Source organism: Atractosteus spatula, chromosome 1, assembly GCF_055471065.1.
Source record: "Atractosteus spatula isolate fAtrSpa1 chromosome 1, fAtrSpa1.hap1, whole genome shotgun sequence".
Lineage (NCBI taxonomy): Eukaryota > Metazoa > Chordata > Actinopteri > Semionotiformes > Lepisosteidae > Atractosteus > Atractosteus spatula.
In genome coordinates this window covers 6,687,911-6,704,758 of record NC_142706.1, presented here as the reverse complement: position 1 = coordinate 6,704,758, position 16,848 = coordinate 6,687,911, and the positions used below count along the sequence as shown (strand labels likewise).

General features: G+C 36.7%; 2 protein-coding genes across 2 annotated transcripts; both read right to left on the bottom strand.

Annotated features, from left to right (window-relative positions):
• LOC148840531 (uncharacterized) lies at positions 1–3,407 on the bottom strand. The gene is made up of 7 exons (XM_088915045.1): positions 3,341–3,407; positions 2,830–2,898; positions 1,956–2,024; positions 1,832–1,867; positions 619–684; positions 462–524; positions 1–39 (listed from the first exon to the last, which is right to left on the bottom strand). The coding sequence occupies exons 1-7, from the start codon at positions 3,392–3,394 to the stop codon at positions 1–3; spliced, it is 396 nt and encodes a 131-aa protein (XP_088771171.1). The 5' UTR covers positions 3,395–3,407.
• A 6,567-nt stretch (positions 3,408–9,974) lies between these two features.
• Positions 9,975–16,711, bottom strand: LOC148840530 (uncharacterized). Its single transcript, XM_088921401.1, has 10 exons — positions 16,631–16,711; positions 15,478–15,540; positions 14,954–14,983; positions 14,232–14,300; positions 13,409–13,480; positions 12,489–12,515; positions 12,306–12,374; positions 11,539–11,577; positions 11,397–11,448; positions 9,975–10,240 (listed from the first exon to the last, which is right to left on the bottom strand). Exons 1-9 carry the CDS (start codon positions 16,709–16,711, stop codon positions 11,422–11,424), a joined length of 477 nt encoding a protein of 158 aa, XP_088777527.1. The 3' UTR covers positions 9,975–10,240; positions 11,397–11,421.
• Between the last annotated feature and the right edge of the window lie 137 nt (positions 16,712–16,848).

The window sequence follows — 16,848 nt, the reverse complement described above, 5'->3', positions numbered from 1 at the left end:
CTAATCCTCCTTCTCAGGCTCTGTTTGGGTCCCAAGAGCCTGAAATGATACAGGTACAGTATTTCTGGTGAGAGACTCTGTTGGTATTCTGACAGTCTTTATACAAATACTAATATCTATCTCCTTTACTAGCATCTCCACACACAGCATAGATAAACCATTACAAACGAAAACATTCAATATTTTTTAAAGACTTAGCTAAAACAAATCTACTCTGTGACAAAAATTATTATTAAATGAAAACAGCATACATAACTACTTCAAAGTATTCACTTATGCTTACATTTCTTTCAATATAAGAAGTAACTATTATACCAGCAACATAAACATGTTGGTGCACTGTGTTTGCTCTAGTAAGACTCCTATTATGGGTCTCTAGGAGAAGTTTAACAGTTTTTTCAGCTGTATTGCGGGAGGTCGGTATGGTTAAATTTAATAAATTATAACAGAATGAATCTTACTGGAAGCTGTGGTCCCACAATTGGCCCCATTGGTCCTGTATTTCCAAAGCCAAAGGGATACAGCTGAAGGGAAGACAAAAACATTAATAGGCATTATTATTTCTTTTATAGTTGCACACATTTTTAATACTTTGGCAGAAGGAACTTTTAAGCTTACAATCTCAAGGCTTGGTCTGCCAGGCTGGGGGATGGACTGTTTAATAAATCCTCTGGAAGGCAAGAGCTGAAAATAATTAACACAAAAGTCAAAATTTTTCATTAATGCACAAGAGAGAATTACTATAAAAGTTTTAAAATACTGATACCCAGACTGACCATCATTAAATAGCAGCTTATTCTTATTCATGGTTGTAGCAACGCGGACTTTATCTTTTTAGGATCATAGCAGGGTGGAATTACAACCTGGACATGATTATAGTCAATTTAAAATGTATTCCACTAAAATCTGATTTTAACACTACAATACATTATTAGTTTATATTGAGCATCTTTTTCAGCAAGTACAGTACTTCATTCTTATTGATACTCAATCGCAAATAATAAAAAAAACATTATCTGAAACGTCTGCCACACATACTGTACATGCAGGTGATAATAACAAAATACATATGTGACCTTTTGGGGATGGGCAATTAAATTTATCCAAATTTATCCACTCTATTTTGGGGGTGTTGTTGAGCAAGTTGTTTTTATTTTTAAGAATGACAAAGCATTAGCTTTGCATTCAAGGTTTAAATAAGGATTCTGCCTTGAAGGGCTTTGAGCATGTTTAGAATAATTAAATATGAGCTTTATTTATTTAGCTATATTTAGAACTGTAATTCTTCCTTGACTGCATTTATAAATGTCTAAGTCTAAAATAAAAGTATTTGACAGGGACAAAATTATCTCGCCTTACTGGATGTGAATGAGTCTACGACCAGTGAGCATAATCTGGACTTTGTCTTACTGTAAAAAGTAATCATACTGACTTCTCTAGAAATGTATGGTGATTTGCTGTTTGAATCATCTGAAAATATGTTTTTTTTACATGCACGTTTGAATAATGAAGCAACAGACTGCAGTTAAAGATGGATGAGCTGGAATGCAAGAAGGAAAGGAGAGAATCTCCATTCACTCCGGACGTTCAAAGGCTCTAGAAGGGACGAGTAACTATGTAATTCAAGTTGTGGTGCTCTGACATGTTTCATTTTTCTAGGTCTTGGTTGTAATTCCACAAGGAATTGCACAATGATGCAAATGCACGAGGGGGTAACCTCCATGGATTTAGTGAAATCCTTAAAAAAGTACACAATTCACCTGCCCCTTACACACGTCTCCATAAAAAACAACCAACCCATCAAAAGCCAAGAAAACAAGCTCTGACTTACTGATCCAGGTTGCTGCTGAGCCCCATATGGGACAATCTGTAACACATACAGAAATGGAATTTCAGCAAAACAAAATCAAATACTCAAAAGAAGGAATGAGGTGTCCTTAACAGGAAAGACTTACGATTTCAAAGCTCGCTCGTCTTGCAGGGCCAACTGGTTGTTCACCTCCTTGCACAAAATCGGGGATTTGCTAAAAATAAGCACAAAAACATGCAGGTCATTAGTAACTTCAGGGAACAAAAAATATTAATTACTTGCAGAGCTTTGAAATACTAGTACACGTGCATAATAACATTTAATGAATGGATAAGCTATTTTAATGTAATCAGAACCAAGTTCGAATCATACTGCTCAAAGGGAGCAGCTACAGGAATATGCAGCATAACAACAGTACAAATTCTCTCAGAGAGTACAAAATCGACAACTGGACAATGTATGATGAGGCTGGCCATCTCTAGTCCAGGAGAGCCTCCATCCAACTGCTGTCACAGGTCATCCTTGAGTTATCAATTCATAAAGACCTGGAGCATGTGAGTTTTAATCAATTTAGCATGTCAGTTGTTTTGAGTGAGTTATTAGGTACTGTAACTGTGGTACTTGAGAGTTACAGGGTGTTTATATTTGCATTTCAAATGAAACAACTTTAATACATGTGCAAAGCCCCTGCTTAAGGAGTCTGAACAAAAGCATTTTAAGTGTGTACAAACCGATGACCTAAGAGAGACTCATTAAGCCTGTGGCACTGTGGCACTGTAGGACAGGGGTTGGCTAGTCCAATCCATGCCATCAATAAATTAAAGGAAAGTTGTCCATTCTTCAAAGGCGATGACTGAGCAGTGGGCCTGTATTTGCCAATATAAGGGAAACCGAAGTGATGCAGCACTCTACTGTTCATGTATATGTGTGTGTGAATGAATTTCAGATGTTTGCTGTGAAATGGCATGATGATTTAAAATGTGGTTCTGTTCTGAAGGCTAATACCAATTCCTGCTCACCTGCTGGGGCTCTTGCAGTATCTGAGGTGCCATCAGTGCTGGATTATAGTCATAATACAACTGGGCCATCTGCATGCACAAGAAAGGATTCAGAAGCGTTCGAAGGCTGAGGCCTCTATCTCGTCTTTGTACATTGGATTTTATATTAACTACTAAAAGTTAATTCAAAAAGTACCACTAATCTTTAAGTTCAGATATATCATCGCTTCATTAATGCAGTATTACTTAAAATAACCCTAGAGAGAGACTGAACCAAATTTACAATCCCAGTGGGACTCAGTGGGAAATCTGTTTTGGTATTTCTTGATTTTCATGTGCATTCACTTAATTTAAATTTTTTTCTCTCCTATCTATGATTAATCGAACATCTTTCATTAAATGAGTTATGTCATGTAGTCACAATTAATAAATAAAGCATATTCGTAATAATAATAAGTGCACCATTTGTTAGGAGTTCTGTATTATCACGTACTGTATGTAAGCCCATTTAATGCATTTTTGTTATACTTACAGGAATGGCCAAAGTGGAGCCAATGAGACATGCTAGCAGAAGTACAGCCTTCATTTTTTCTGTTAGTGAACCTGCCAGAGATAACCACAGATCACAGAGTTATTTTACCCTTCTTGAGGAGCATAGTTAACATGGAAACATCTGTGCTGAGAAATGTGAGTTTCAGCTATCAGAAGAAGCAAACATTGCTTTATACCTGGCTATCATAATTCTGCTAGTATACTAAGATGTATTAGAACTGATGCTATTCCATATATTGTTTTATTTTATAAAATAGAGTAAGCTAGCATTTGAGGCCAACTCTCTAAAAGACTGCAGATACCAGAAAGTACTGTTGAGAAAAAAAAGAAAAAAACAGCAAGGTTCTAAACAAAAGGAGAGGAATTATTTTAATAAATTCACCTGTTATAAATACAAAGTGAAGTCTTACATATATAATGTATATAAATAAATGATTTAGCATTGCTAAAGGTAAGAACTGCTGGGAGAGAGCATACAGGTTAGCATACGGTACCTTTCACGAGGTTTGAGCAGAAAACTGCGGTGGTTTAAAACTTCAAGAAAACCTCTACCTATTTATATGCTTCAAGCTCAAGGCAAAAAAAAAAGAATCTACACACTGCAAGATCTGGGGAGCAGCCAGTTGGATATTTTTATGCAGAAGCAGTCTTCACTGCACTCTATCTATTCATTATGTTCTATGCAAAGTAATGCGCTGTTCATAATTATGTATCATGATACTTTTATAAATCTGTCTTACTGACTTCCTTTATTATCATCATTATTATTTTGCAAATACAGCCAAAAAGGTTTATTTCACACCTGAGTAATTGTGAATGCAGAGTTAAAACTGTTGATGCAGATGCAGACAACATACAATTGAGTAAAGACATCAAGAATGTGGGAAATGAATCATCTGTGATTATTATTTCAACTGCTACTCTCTTACAAAAATACGGACATTACTGTAATAAATACCATGGCTTCATGGCAGTAATTTGGATACTCTCATTAATTGTTAAAGTATACTATGAAATATATATCATTTTAGAAGCCATGATGCTTGCTCGTGCAAAAAGATTTTTGTTCTTAAATATTTTAAAGTGTATTGCTATGCAATGATTCTGTATGACTTCCTGTTTGCAGCAACATATATCCTATAAACTATACACATATTTCATTTAGTCCCATCCCATTCTATTTGTTAAATTAAACCTATATTTATTATGACACATTGCATTAGCAGAACATTTATTTAATTCTCTCTACAAGCACCCTCCTTTCTTGCCCCTTGCTAATAAGAAGACTAAGATTAAATAAAAATTCAATTGAAGGGGGGAGAGAATGTCTGTCTCCTCTACAAATAACTGCCAAAATTTCATGGGGCTTATTCTTTCCTCTGACAGTCCTTTGCCTTTGTGAAAGACCACAATGTGAAATATAACTGTGGACCTCATGTCTCTATAAATCATCAACACCTTAAGGCTGTAGAGAAGGCGAAACTAGAACAGGCTAATCATAACTGGCTCATGTTAACACTTCTCCCAGGTGAATGGCTGTTTACAGTATATCTTAAGGAGATGTACAGAGCTGTTGGATTTTAGACCTCAAGGACTAGGTTTGGAAACTCTTGTGCTTATTCATTAAGTGGAGGAGATCAATGATCCTGACCTGTGAGACTGTAGGCCATCCCTAGTCTTTAAACTGCCCAGTGGCCATGCCGATAACCCAGAGTGAACATTCATTAACTGATAAGGTTTGAAAACATCTGTAGTTTGTAGTCTTTATCCATGTCTGTTATGGAAAAGCAATGTGTATTGGAGCTCTGCCCCGTTTGTATGGCACAGACAGGCACAAGTCCATTGACAACTCCAGCAGCTTGGTCGTCTCACCACACATGATCTGGCGCAGGCTGTTTGCATGAGAGGTCATGTATTTCCCAGGTCCCTCTTGCACAGCTGCCGCAAGACGTATCCTAACACTGTTGCTTCCTTTCAAAATACAGTTTTAAGCATACTAATATTGTGACAGTCCTGCATTTAATTGTAGAATAAAAAATTGGCTCTTGTTCCCATAACTTGACATGAAATAGAGAAAGACCATATATGCAAACATACTGTTTCTAATCAAATGGCTAAGATTTAATCCCTCTCTTTTACTGAGTATTAAATTAGCTACTTTCTAATCTCTTTGCAAAATCTGTCAGAAGTGCCAATGAGTGGTCTAGGAATTCATCTCTCATTTCTTGACTGATTCCAGGCCCAGGCAACCATTTTAAGTGCCACAAGTTAATATGGTTAAAATAGGTTACACTATTTCCCTGATTTTTTCCTGTAAAGCAGAACCACTATTTCTGAAAACATGAGAATTCTCTCTCTTTTCCTACCATGCATAGTATTTGTACTTCAGATGCGTGGTACAGTTGTATTTCACAGTTGGTACAGTTGTATTTTTTCTGGTTCTACGTAAATGTATGCTTCTAGTACTACAGTCTTTGTAATCACAAAATGTTATGTTATGTTTGCAAATTATTGTAAATACATTTTTTTGTCTTGTAAAGATTGCTGCACTGTTTGCTACTTTTTTTACCATACGAAGGAACATGAACCATTAAGTGTTCTGCTTTGCATCCTTTGACAAAAAGTAATAATAACTTCTGTGACTGTTAACTTTTATATTGTGCTTGTTTTACATATTTATATTATAATCTCCTTTATTAATATATTCACACCCACTAGGTTATCGCAGTACAACTGCAGCATTATGTTCAATTAAACAAACTTACAGTATGTATGTAAATCCTTCTCCATATCTTTTAAGATGAGGTCACAATATTAACTTATGATTCTTATTAGAATGTAAGATTTTTGTCTTTAGTTGTAAATACCTTTTATGAATATAGTTTTATACCTTTTTTGTCCATGTAAGAATAAAATTTACAGAATAAATGGACAACTTCATGCAAAGGCTTTGGAAGATAAAGGTGTACATTTAGGGTATAAAAGTAAAAGTTAACAAACAAGTCTTCTTTAGAATTGCTGCTTTTCTGATCTGTTATTACAGTGGAAAATTGATATTGAAGATGGCAAATTCAGAGAAATGATCGCTTGTGATACTAGAACTGTAATGTTAGCAGAACAATAAGAAAAATGATGAGCTGGTTGAACTTGATTTAGGTGAAAGCAGAACAGCATACTTTCAACTCTTTATTTTACATTTTCTCATTTGGCAGAATATAATGCTGCAAATGGTTATGTCTCTACTGAGGCAGCTATTTTGTAAACGCAAGCATTTTATAAATTGCAACAATGCAATTTAAATGTGTTTTTTTTCCTGAATGGATCATTTTATCGTGATCAAATTGGGTGGTATTACACTGAAGGTGATTTCCTTATCACAGTACTTAAGTACACATCTTTTATGGTCTTAATTAAAGTTTCCATAAAGGAAAAAATGCTGAAGTGAAGGGAAAGATGAACATGATGATAATATAAACTGACACAGACCCTTCCTTTGTGAGTCAAGAAACAGACTGAGTTCTATCGACTCCCTGTGCAGTTTAAAGATGGAAATGCCCAATACTGGGTTAGTGGAAACTATCAGTTTGCACCATTTAGCTGACTTGGCACATTTAGAGTACACCGAGAAGTAGACATGGGTTTGGCATTTTTTAAAATAAACTTTGATTTAAAAAATCATAGAACCAGAATGGGAAAATATGTTTATTGAATTTTAATCTTTTTTAACAGAATTTTTTTAACAGAAAGGAGCTAAAACGAAGGCTGTGTTTTGTGTACATAGGAATATACTGAGAGGAAATAAATGAGAATGAAAAGTAAACATTTACAGAATATTTTGATGGTCAGCATTATTTCTGAATTGCTAAGAGGTCAGTAAAAAAACACAACTCAATTTGCTGAGTTCGTGTAATGCCACTTGTGAGGATGTCATGGTGTACCTTCATTGTGCACATTCTAACTGTAGTACGGTCTATAATGCCACCATTTCATCATTCACCTATATACTGTTACTACTGACACCTGGAGAGGAACTATGCATCAGGGTAAATGAACATTGGAGAGCTGCAGTTATAAGTTGCATATAGTTTTATTGTCCATTCAGCAGCCAATTTGCCTCTGTTACGCTTTGCTGGGACAAGTGATACGGTAGTGTTATCGATTGTAAGCCTTCTAGTAGCTCAAACGCCACCGCATAAGAAGACAATTGTTGAATAAAACACCCAAAGCCATAGCAAATGCTTGCAGCAGAATTTTAAACAAGATAGGCAGTGGCAGAACACACCACTCTTGAGTTTCTGCGATAGCTGGTTCTGCATCTATTGACAACAAGGAGACGGATTTTCACAGTGTTATGTTGTTGAACAGGATCAGTCTTGAAAGAGTTCAGGCTGTGGTTTTTCACACCTGCAATTTCCGATGATAAACGGAAACAAACAAAGATTTTGTCAAATGAACCTTCAGGAAATCATATAACATATTTCATTCACAGAATGCTCTTTTAGATGCACAAGAGTCTTATACACAATACAGTTTTTTGCTGTGTGGGTCACATGGTGCATTTGAGTTGTCTACAGCTATAGTATTTAAATAATACATGGTGTACTGTATCTGTCAATAGATCAAACACAAGTCTGTATGCAGTGTGATGATAAGAATTGGGATTGAGAATGAAGGTGCACAAGGTCTGCAAAAATGTTCCTCTATTTAATATGCAATGCTTAGATGCCATCTCTGACAATGGTGGATAGGCTTTTGCTGGGTAAGGACAGGCATTATCTCATTTGATAGATGATGGATTGTGTGGATGTTGATCTTACTGTAACAGCTGTTGGAACATGTTGTAAGGACAAACTTTTCAAAGTCTCAAAATCTATGCACATCCTTCAGTGTTTGACTTGATATATGTCAGTGCTAGTGTCCTTTTGCAGCTAACCATTGTTTCCACTGACCATTATTGAAGGTCCATCATTCTCTCCAGGTCCTGGTAATAACATTTTATGGCCCCTGGCTTGTTTCTGTCTTGATAGTTTTTTTCTAATTTCTAATTTGCCAGCAACTACTGTATATCACTCTGCGACTTACAACTGGCAGCCCACTGAAGCAAAGCAGGTGTGGGCCTGGCCAGGACCTGGATGGGAGACCTCCTGGGAAAAACTAAGGTTACCGCTGGAAGAGGTGTTAGTGGGACCAGTAGGGGGAGGTTACCCTGTGTTCTGTGTGGGTCCTAATGCCCCAGTACAGTGATGGGGACACTAAACAGTAAAAATACACTGTCCTTTAATAAAACCGAGGGTCCAGACTCTCTGTGATCATTCAAAATCCCAGGGCATTTCTTGAAAAGAGTAGGGGTGTTACCCAGGAGTCCTGGCCAAATGTCCCCCTGGCCCTTACCAATCATGGCTTCCAAATAATCCTCATCTATCAAATGGCTTCGTTGCTCTACTCTCCTATGCACTGATAGCTGATGTGTGATGAGCAGACTGACGCACTCTGGCTGCTGTCGTATCATCCAGGTGGGGCTGCACACTGGTGGTGGTGGAGGGGATCCCCATTCCCTGTAAAGCTCTTTGAGTGGAGTGTCCAGGAAAGCGTTATGTAAGTGTAAGGAATTATTAATTTCAGGTGAATCTTCTTGTGAGCCCGAAATAAATGTCCCCCGAGCCAGCAGCCACTAAAGTGTATCCTCTTTAAATAAGAAAACCATGCTTTAAAAATGATTTTTTGGGTGACCCGGTAGTGCAGTGGTTAGCATTTCTAACTGAATTGGAAGAAGTGGTTAGAATACACGTGGATGGTAACATTGCTGTCTCTCTTAAAACGTTATTTTGTTTGGGAACCCATTGATGGAGATCTTTGATGAAAACTAAACAAAACAAAAAGTACACATGATCTTCTCCGTGGGAGATGCTGTTCAGTGTCCAGTGGTGGGTTGCTGTTCTGGACGTGGCTGTAACAGCCATTTATTGGATACTTTGGTTTTAGGTCATAAGGTATCTTTTTATGGTGTCCGTACTCTTGTTATTGTGACCAGCAATACTGACTCTTAAATCTTCCAGGCTGCACTGTTCACTGATGCAAATTCCGATTTGCATCAGGCTGTCTGAATTGACACATCATCAGCAATTGCCTTCAGTGATCAACAGAGGCATATGCCTGGTGTGAGTAATCTCTTATGATAATGCATACAGCAGCCTTCTTTTCCTTAATTTAACAAGCTGAATACCAAAACTATTGAAATTTATTGTGTATATTTTTGGGTTCAACAATATTTCATTGTTTGTATACAACATTCAGTATGTGATACCATATTTAATAATACCATATTTAAGTAGGTTTTAGCTGGGCTGGATGAAAGGCCTGCTAAATGTTATTAAATTAACATGAGCAGTCTACATGTTTGTTTTCCATTAGGGTGCAAATGATACGAATAGGTATGGAATGTTTGTCATTCATAACTCGGAAATAATTGGTTTAAAGGAAACTTGTTGTTGCTGAAATACAGAGCATGCTTCTGATTAAATATGATTTGATGCAATTTTTCATTCTGGTCATTGACCTCAGTGACCTATGCATTTCATTCACAAAAAAATACTACTGAAAATAGAGAAGTATTGCATTATATGTATTTTATTAAAGACATAATAAAAAGTACATGAAATACCTAAGCACACAATTATCAGACCATTTTCTCTCCACATAGCAACTCCATTTAGGATTAACTACTTTTTTAGGATGTCATTATTCTGTAAAAACAATTATGGAAATTACAGGAAAAAATGAAGTGCGAAGTTTTTGTTTAAACCGATGTCAGCAGCAAAGGCAGATGTCTCAGCTTTGCCGATGTAGAGGGGGATGTCACGCTGTTCATAGTTCTGCTTCCCTGGGTGGAAAAAACAAAACTGTTTATATATCCCAAAAAACAGAATTATAGCTGTGGTGTGTTCTGTTAAGTATGTGCCGGACTGCATACTTCTCAGAGAAGGCTTTAAATACGTCTTATATTTTAACAGAATATGACATTGAGGTGCAGATGAAATAGTTTTTACTTCTGTAACAGTGTGGCAGTGGGAGGCGCCGCGGCAGGCACTGGTATAACGTCAACGACCCTAACTGAGGGACGGAAGCACCGGTGTGAGGTTAGCAGGGACCAAAAATAACACAGAAGGGGTGAAAAATGAGACAAAAAGGCAAAAAGAAAGGTGTACCGCTGTCCATCGCGACCTCCAGCCTGGGCTTACCCTATTTAAACGGGGTCCAGCCGGGTAGAGCTGGGCGCGTAAGGCAAAAATAAAAATAAAACCTTACGCGTGAGCAATCCCCTCCGGGACTGTCGTTGTAAACAACTCCCCCTTCTGGGAGTGTCCCTGCTCGTCCCTTCGTGGGGTATCCAGTGTGCCCTGTATAGGACCTGCACAGCTGTGCCTGGGATAGCTGCGACTACAAAGGTGAGGCGTCACCCTTCCTCCAGGGCTCCGCCTCCATACTGGGCATGCCCCCACGTGACGCCACACTTCACTCAAAGTAACTCCCGTTCCAATTGGCTAACATGGTGTAACGCTTACGGCCGACAGGTACTGTGTAAGAGCCGGCGTACCAGAGCAGGTGACGTCACCGCCCTTCCCTGTGATAGCAGGACTACAGCTACTGGGCTGAAGAGAGATCTCTCTTTAGCTCACGGGGCTAGGTCGCTGCAGAGAGACGCGGAAGTCCCGGGTTCGAGCCCCGGACGGTGTGGGGCCGACCTGATGCGGCAAGGGCGCCCGCCTGAGCCCCCGTTGCGTTACAATGGCATCAGAAATTGTCTTGTCTTAGCATATCAAATCAAGCACGTTTATAACACGTAAACATACATAATGGTTGCATCTATGGATGTGCAAATTAAGTTGGTCCCCAATATATTCTTGTAGACTTGGGATGAAAGCTCTAGATCAATGTTTTCATTTATTAGTGTTGTTGTCATAATAATATAATAATTAACTATTTAAATTCTGTGAAACAGACACAATTGTAAATGCATCATTAACAAGAATGCTTACCTTACGATTCTTTTCATATGGTCTATTAATATCCCATATAAAATGGGTACATCTGCAAGAGAGAAATATAAAATATGTATAAGCCTGGAGAATTATGGAAAACATGTAGAGTAAAAATAGTGCAGATGTTTTCTGTTCTTACAGGGTGCTGTGCTTGTGGTGGGTAGCCATATGGATAAAGCTGCAAAAACAGGGAAAGGATATTATTGAATAATATATACACTGTATACACTGTTTATATAAAATAGTGTGTTGACTGGTATGACGAGTTACAGTTGTATATTGGTGCAAAACCATTTAGAAATAAAAACTGCTGGTATTTGAAAGAATTTACCTTTTGTGGAATTTTATATAGTTTCAGATAGTACCCAAAATAATGTATATCTCCAGTAATGGACAACAACCTGTCAGCTGAAGGCAGTTTTTCAAACAAATAAACCTCTTCTTTTGCTTAATTCTAAATATGTTGGTCCTGCTGTCTTCAGTTATTCATATGAAATAATAACTGAAAAGGTTAGATCATATTGAGCAAGCCAATGGCACTCGCAAGTATTGCTCTAACTTTGTCTCATTGCATGGTTATCAGTTGGTTGGTGAAGGTTCTGTTGTAACATTGAAGAAGCTACTTCCTCTTAACTGCTACAGTAAAATACCCAGCTACATAGAATGGTATGAATTCAAGTAGCTTTGGATAAAAAGCCCAAATTAATATTTAACAAATTCTTGGCAACACTATCCTAGAACTAATCCTAACCCCTGAAACCAACCGAACATTATACTTTAGTTCACAATAGTTCATAGCTGATGAAAAACAGCATGCACAGTCTTGTTTTAAAAAAATCTATTTATCTCTTAAAACCACTACTTTTTATCCTTCAGGCTAAGAATCAATAGGAAAAAAATTCTTACAATTTCAAGACTCATTCTCCCTGGGTACTGAGGCATCATGGGGTTAGAGAATCCAACAGAAGGCAACATCTACAAAACAAAATAAATAGAGTGTGTGTTAAAGCTACTGTATGAATTTATTGCATTCAGCTCTACTGTGCTACTGTTTGTAAAACCTCATTAAGTAAAAATGTACATTCCTACCTGCTGGGGATATCCCATAGGCATCACCTGAAAGGTGAAAAAACAAAGAGTATCAAAAAGTATTAGAACTGAAGAGTGCTAGGAATGTAGTCACTAAACCTGCCACAAAGCCGTTGCTATCTGCCTGCCTATCACGGAAAGGAAAATGAATTAACGTGCTCTAGGATACCACTTCCCTCAGCTTTGTGAAAAGCTCATTTCAAAGACCTAGTTCATTGAACTTTGTTCCCATCCTTCAACTTGATTGCCTCCTCTTAAAACATATAACAAACCTGAAAGATGTTCCTTTTAAGATATCTGTCTATATATTATATAATCTTAAAAGACTTTGCCCCTTACGTTCTTTTTCATAACTGCTAAAAGAAAGAGGTCTACTAAAAGAATATTTTTTTATTGGGTTAAATGACCCAATATCAAGGAGAACTCATGGATACCAGCACAGGCCAGTCTGTATATACTCCTTAACATTATAATGTTTGGCCAGATCCAACTAAGAAGAAAACATGCTCTGCCTCTACACTGCTGCTGGATGGCTAATGAGTTTGTTGTACAATGCTCCAACCGATTCTTTGTTTTTATGATGATAGCTAGTAGAAAAATATTAGTACTGTGCCACTCTAAATATTTGTCTATCACCTGTGTTCTGTCCCATGTAACACACTCCCAAATACATAATGTTGCTATTGACAAGACTCACAAATGGTTACACATTATTATTTTTGCTTAATCTATACAAAACAAATGGTAGTGTGCTGTGACCTAAATAGGTACTTTGAAAATCACTTCATAAATATGAAGCTTTATTTTTCTATGAGAAATTGACAAACACGTACTGTACAGTACTTGACAATAGCTGGATATCTAAGGACCTTCTATGGACCCTCTATACTAGACAGAGTTTTGAAGATCTGATCACTCACTACATCTACATCAAGGTTAGCAGCAGCTCCGTGTCCTTGTGTTGGAGATGAAGGTGCAAAGGGTGCAGGTTGCTGAGGGTGAGAAGGAAAAATTAGTGAACTTAAAGCTGCAGAGTTTGGACTCAATCTAACTAATATGAAAAATATGGCAGATATTTAAAATCATGTACTGTAGTGAAGCAGAACTCGTGTACTGTTTTGAACTCTTTAAAATGTGCACGAGGTGACATTTATTAATGTTGTGGTCACATATTTAGCCATTTTGCTTCTGTCTGTTAAGTAGGTAAAAAAATCTGGCAGCAAATAATGACTAAACATGTATTTTAGCTGTGTAGAAAATAACTCATCATTTCAAATCAAGAAGTCAGATTAGAATTGAAGTTTCATTTATTCAGCTCAGTAAGAAAAGCAGATAAAAGTTCCTTCACCTGTATATTTCCGATCAAAGCACTCCACAAACTAATAGGTTTGTTGTACCATTCTCCAACTGATTCTTTGTTTTTTGATGATAGCTAGTATAAAAACATAAGTACTGTGGCATTCTAAGGATTTGTCTGTTAATTTCATTCTGTCCCATGTAACACACTCCCAGATACACAATGTTGTTCATTACAACACTCACAAATAGTAACACATCATTGCCTCTTCTTTATCTATACAAAACAAACTGTAGCTGTGTACTGCTGTGACCTAAATATGTACTTTTAAAATCATTTCACAAATATTAATCTGTATTTTCCTATGAGGAATCGACAAAATCGCTAGCAGGATATCTAAGGACCTTCTACACTATGTGAAGTTTTGAAGGAATCAGGTCACTCACTACATCCACATCAAGGATAACAGGAGCTCCGAGTCCTTGTGTCCGAGATGAAGGTGCATAGGGTAGAGGCTGTTGAGGGTGAGAAGGAGAAATGACTGAATTCACTGCTGCACAGTTTAGACTCTTAATATTAGACTAAATACCATGAAACACATGAAACACACACTGACAGATATTTAAAATCATGTACTGTAGTGAAGTGAAGATCATGTACTGTTCTGAACTGTTTAAAACAGTATATTTCTTAATGTTGTGGTCGTGTGTTTTGCCAATATTTTTCTGTCTGTTGGGTAACAAAATCTGGCAGCAAACGATTATTAAACTTGTCATTTATCTGTTCTACAAATAAATCTAGAGGTTGGACTAGAATTTATGAACTCAACTCAATAAGCAAGACAGATAATATTTCCTTCACTTGCATAGTTCCAATCAAAATACTCCACAAACTCTACTGTTGAAGCACATACTGTTCCAATTCTAATTTTAAAATTATAAAACTGATGAAAAACAATCCTTAAGATTTTTAGGTTTCGTTCTTTAATGAGATTTGGACATGATTGCTTGTTCTATTTCATTAATAAGAATTTTATATATGATTTTATACACATTCACTTACTTATTTAATTTTTTGTGCAGGTTTGTGCTTGATTTAAGAATTATGTAATTTCCCTACAACACAAATTCTTACTTGTGTGCAAATACACTGGCTTTAAGTTTCTTACCTTTGATCCCACATTGCCAAATGGACTCAACTATAAAGCAAAAAATAAAGAAAATGTTTCACACCGGGCATGTGCAACGAACTTAAACATACACAGTGAAACACGATCCACGGGGCACAGGTGTAAACTATGTGTGAGTTCATTTAAAATCAGGAAGAGGAGGCTCTTCTTTGCCCAGAGGGTTGTAGCAGTAAGGGGCAAACTACCTTGTAATGCTGTTATATGTGCTGTCCTTTTACACTGGATAATTTAAAATTAAAATTGGGTTACGTTTGCTGTTATATGTATTCCATTCTTTACTGTGCATTTTTTCAGAGCTACAGTATGTGGTCCATTTATTTACTTAAATACATACAGTAATCATCAAGAGTTTCAAATCCCAAAAATAAGATGACAAAAATCTTATTTATATTATATACATTATACATACTGTAAGTGAAGAAAATGCATCAATCTCTGTTAGGCCCAAAGTTGTTCCTTTGAACCAATTGTTTTGGTTTCTTAAATTTAAAAGCCATACTTACAGGAAATGCCAGGGTTGTCCCAAGAAGGCACACAAGCACAGCTACAGACTGCATGATGTTAGTCTAAGGAGCAAAAGAGAGAACATTAATTTCTTCTCAGACAAACAGATGTGCCATAAAATCTGCGTACTGGAAAAGTGATGAACTTAGCACACTTCAATAATGATAAAGCAAAAGAATAAAACATAACAGTTTAAAAAGGGACGAAAGATCTTTTATTATGGTGGAAGTGTCTGCTTTGAAGGTTTGGGGTTTTCAGTTCATCTACTTTAAAGATCTCCATGGCTACGCACCACCTAAGACTTGCAACAGTTAACAGTTGCAAGTCAAATCTAACCTGAGGCCCTATTGCCTGGAGAGAGGAAATGTAAAGAAACACAACTGGGAATTCAGGAGTTCCAGAGACTGAACTTTGAAATGAGCAGGTGGAAATCCAGTAGTACGTTTATGAACAACGTACTGAAAAACAAAATACGATCAAGAAACATGGACTAAAATTGCAGGTGTTAGAATGTTAGTTGAAATAACGAGAGCAGGCATATGCAGTAGTTAGAAAAATATCACTGTCATGAATGGAAGTGCTAAAAAAATACAATTTCAGATTTTTAAAGCTATACTTATTTTTCATGAAAAGTCTAATAGGTTGACTTCCAAAAATAAATCCTGCATTGCATATTTGATCTAAACTCTACATGCTACTGTATGTAACGATAGGTATGTAAATATTGCACTCTTAGAGAAAAATTAGAAGTTTATTTTGCTCTTGAATGTCTGGTTTATAAATCTCCCTGCAACTTAATTGCAAATACTGTAAGTTTGGTTATAATAGTGGTAATTTATGAATCGACTGACAATTTAGAAAACTTTTGTTAGTTTTCACTTCATGCCATACTGTATATTTTTTTACCAGGTAACTTTATAGAAACTGGAACACCACCTGTTCCTAGGAACGCTTGACCACTATGAAATGGTGTTTGGTACAAGGTACATGTGAAGTGCCTTTCGTTTTGAACTTCTAATGAATGCTGTAAAGTCACATCTCAATTATACAAATAAAAAAGATCAATAAATCGGTAAACGAAATGCTAGTAGTTATTAGACCTCACTATTGGGGTACGGAATTGAATAATTAAAAAAATGTTCATTACTTTACCTTTCCTAGATGACTGGTGCTTAGATGTGGCAGAGAGATGTCTTTCCTGTTTCTCTGTTCTCTGCACTCTCCAGCGTCCATATTTAAACCCTGCTTCACTTGGACAGCAACCAATTGGAGCACAACAGGGCTCCAGCAAAACCTAAACTGTAATGCCAAGCAGTTTAATTTTATTTAAAATTAAAGCATAGATTTTATGTAATTGTATAGCATTAGAT

Bases quoted from the DNA above. Each gene is read 5' to 3' on its own strand.
- LOC148840531 (XM_088915045.1), bottom strand. From the start codon at position 3,394: ATGAAGGCTGTACTTCTGCTAGCATGTCTCATTGGCTCCACTTTGGCC. The intron at 2,899-3,340 runs GTAAGTATAACA...TTGTGCATGCAG, and splicing joins GCTCCACTTTGGCCATTCCT to ATGGCCCAGTTGTATTATGA. The intron at 525-618 runs GTAAGCTTAAAA...TCTTCCCTTCAG, and splicing joins GCAGACCAAGCCTTGAGATT to CTGTATCCCTTTGGCTTTGG.
- LOC148840530 (XM_088921401.1), bottom strand. From the start codon at position 16,711: ATGGACGCTGGAGAGTGCAGAGAACAGAGAAACAGGAAAGACATCTCT. The intron at 15,541-16,630 runs GTAAAGTAATGA...TTTGCTCCTTAG, and splicing joins GCACCAGTCATCTAGGAAAG to ACTAACATCATGCAGTCTGT. The intron at 13,481-14,231 runs GTGAGTGACCTG...TCTCACCCTCAG, and splicing joins TTATCCTTGATGTGGATGTA to CAACCTGCACCCTTTGCACC.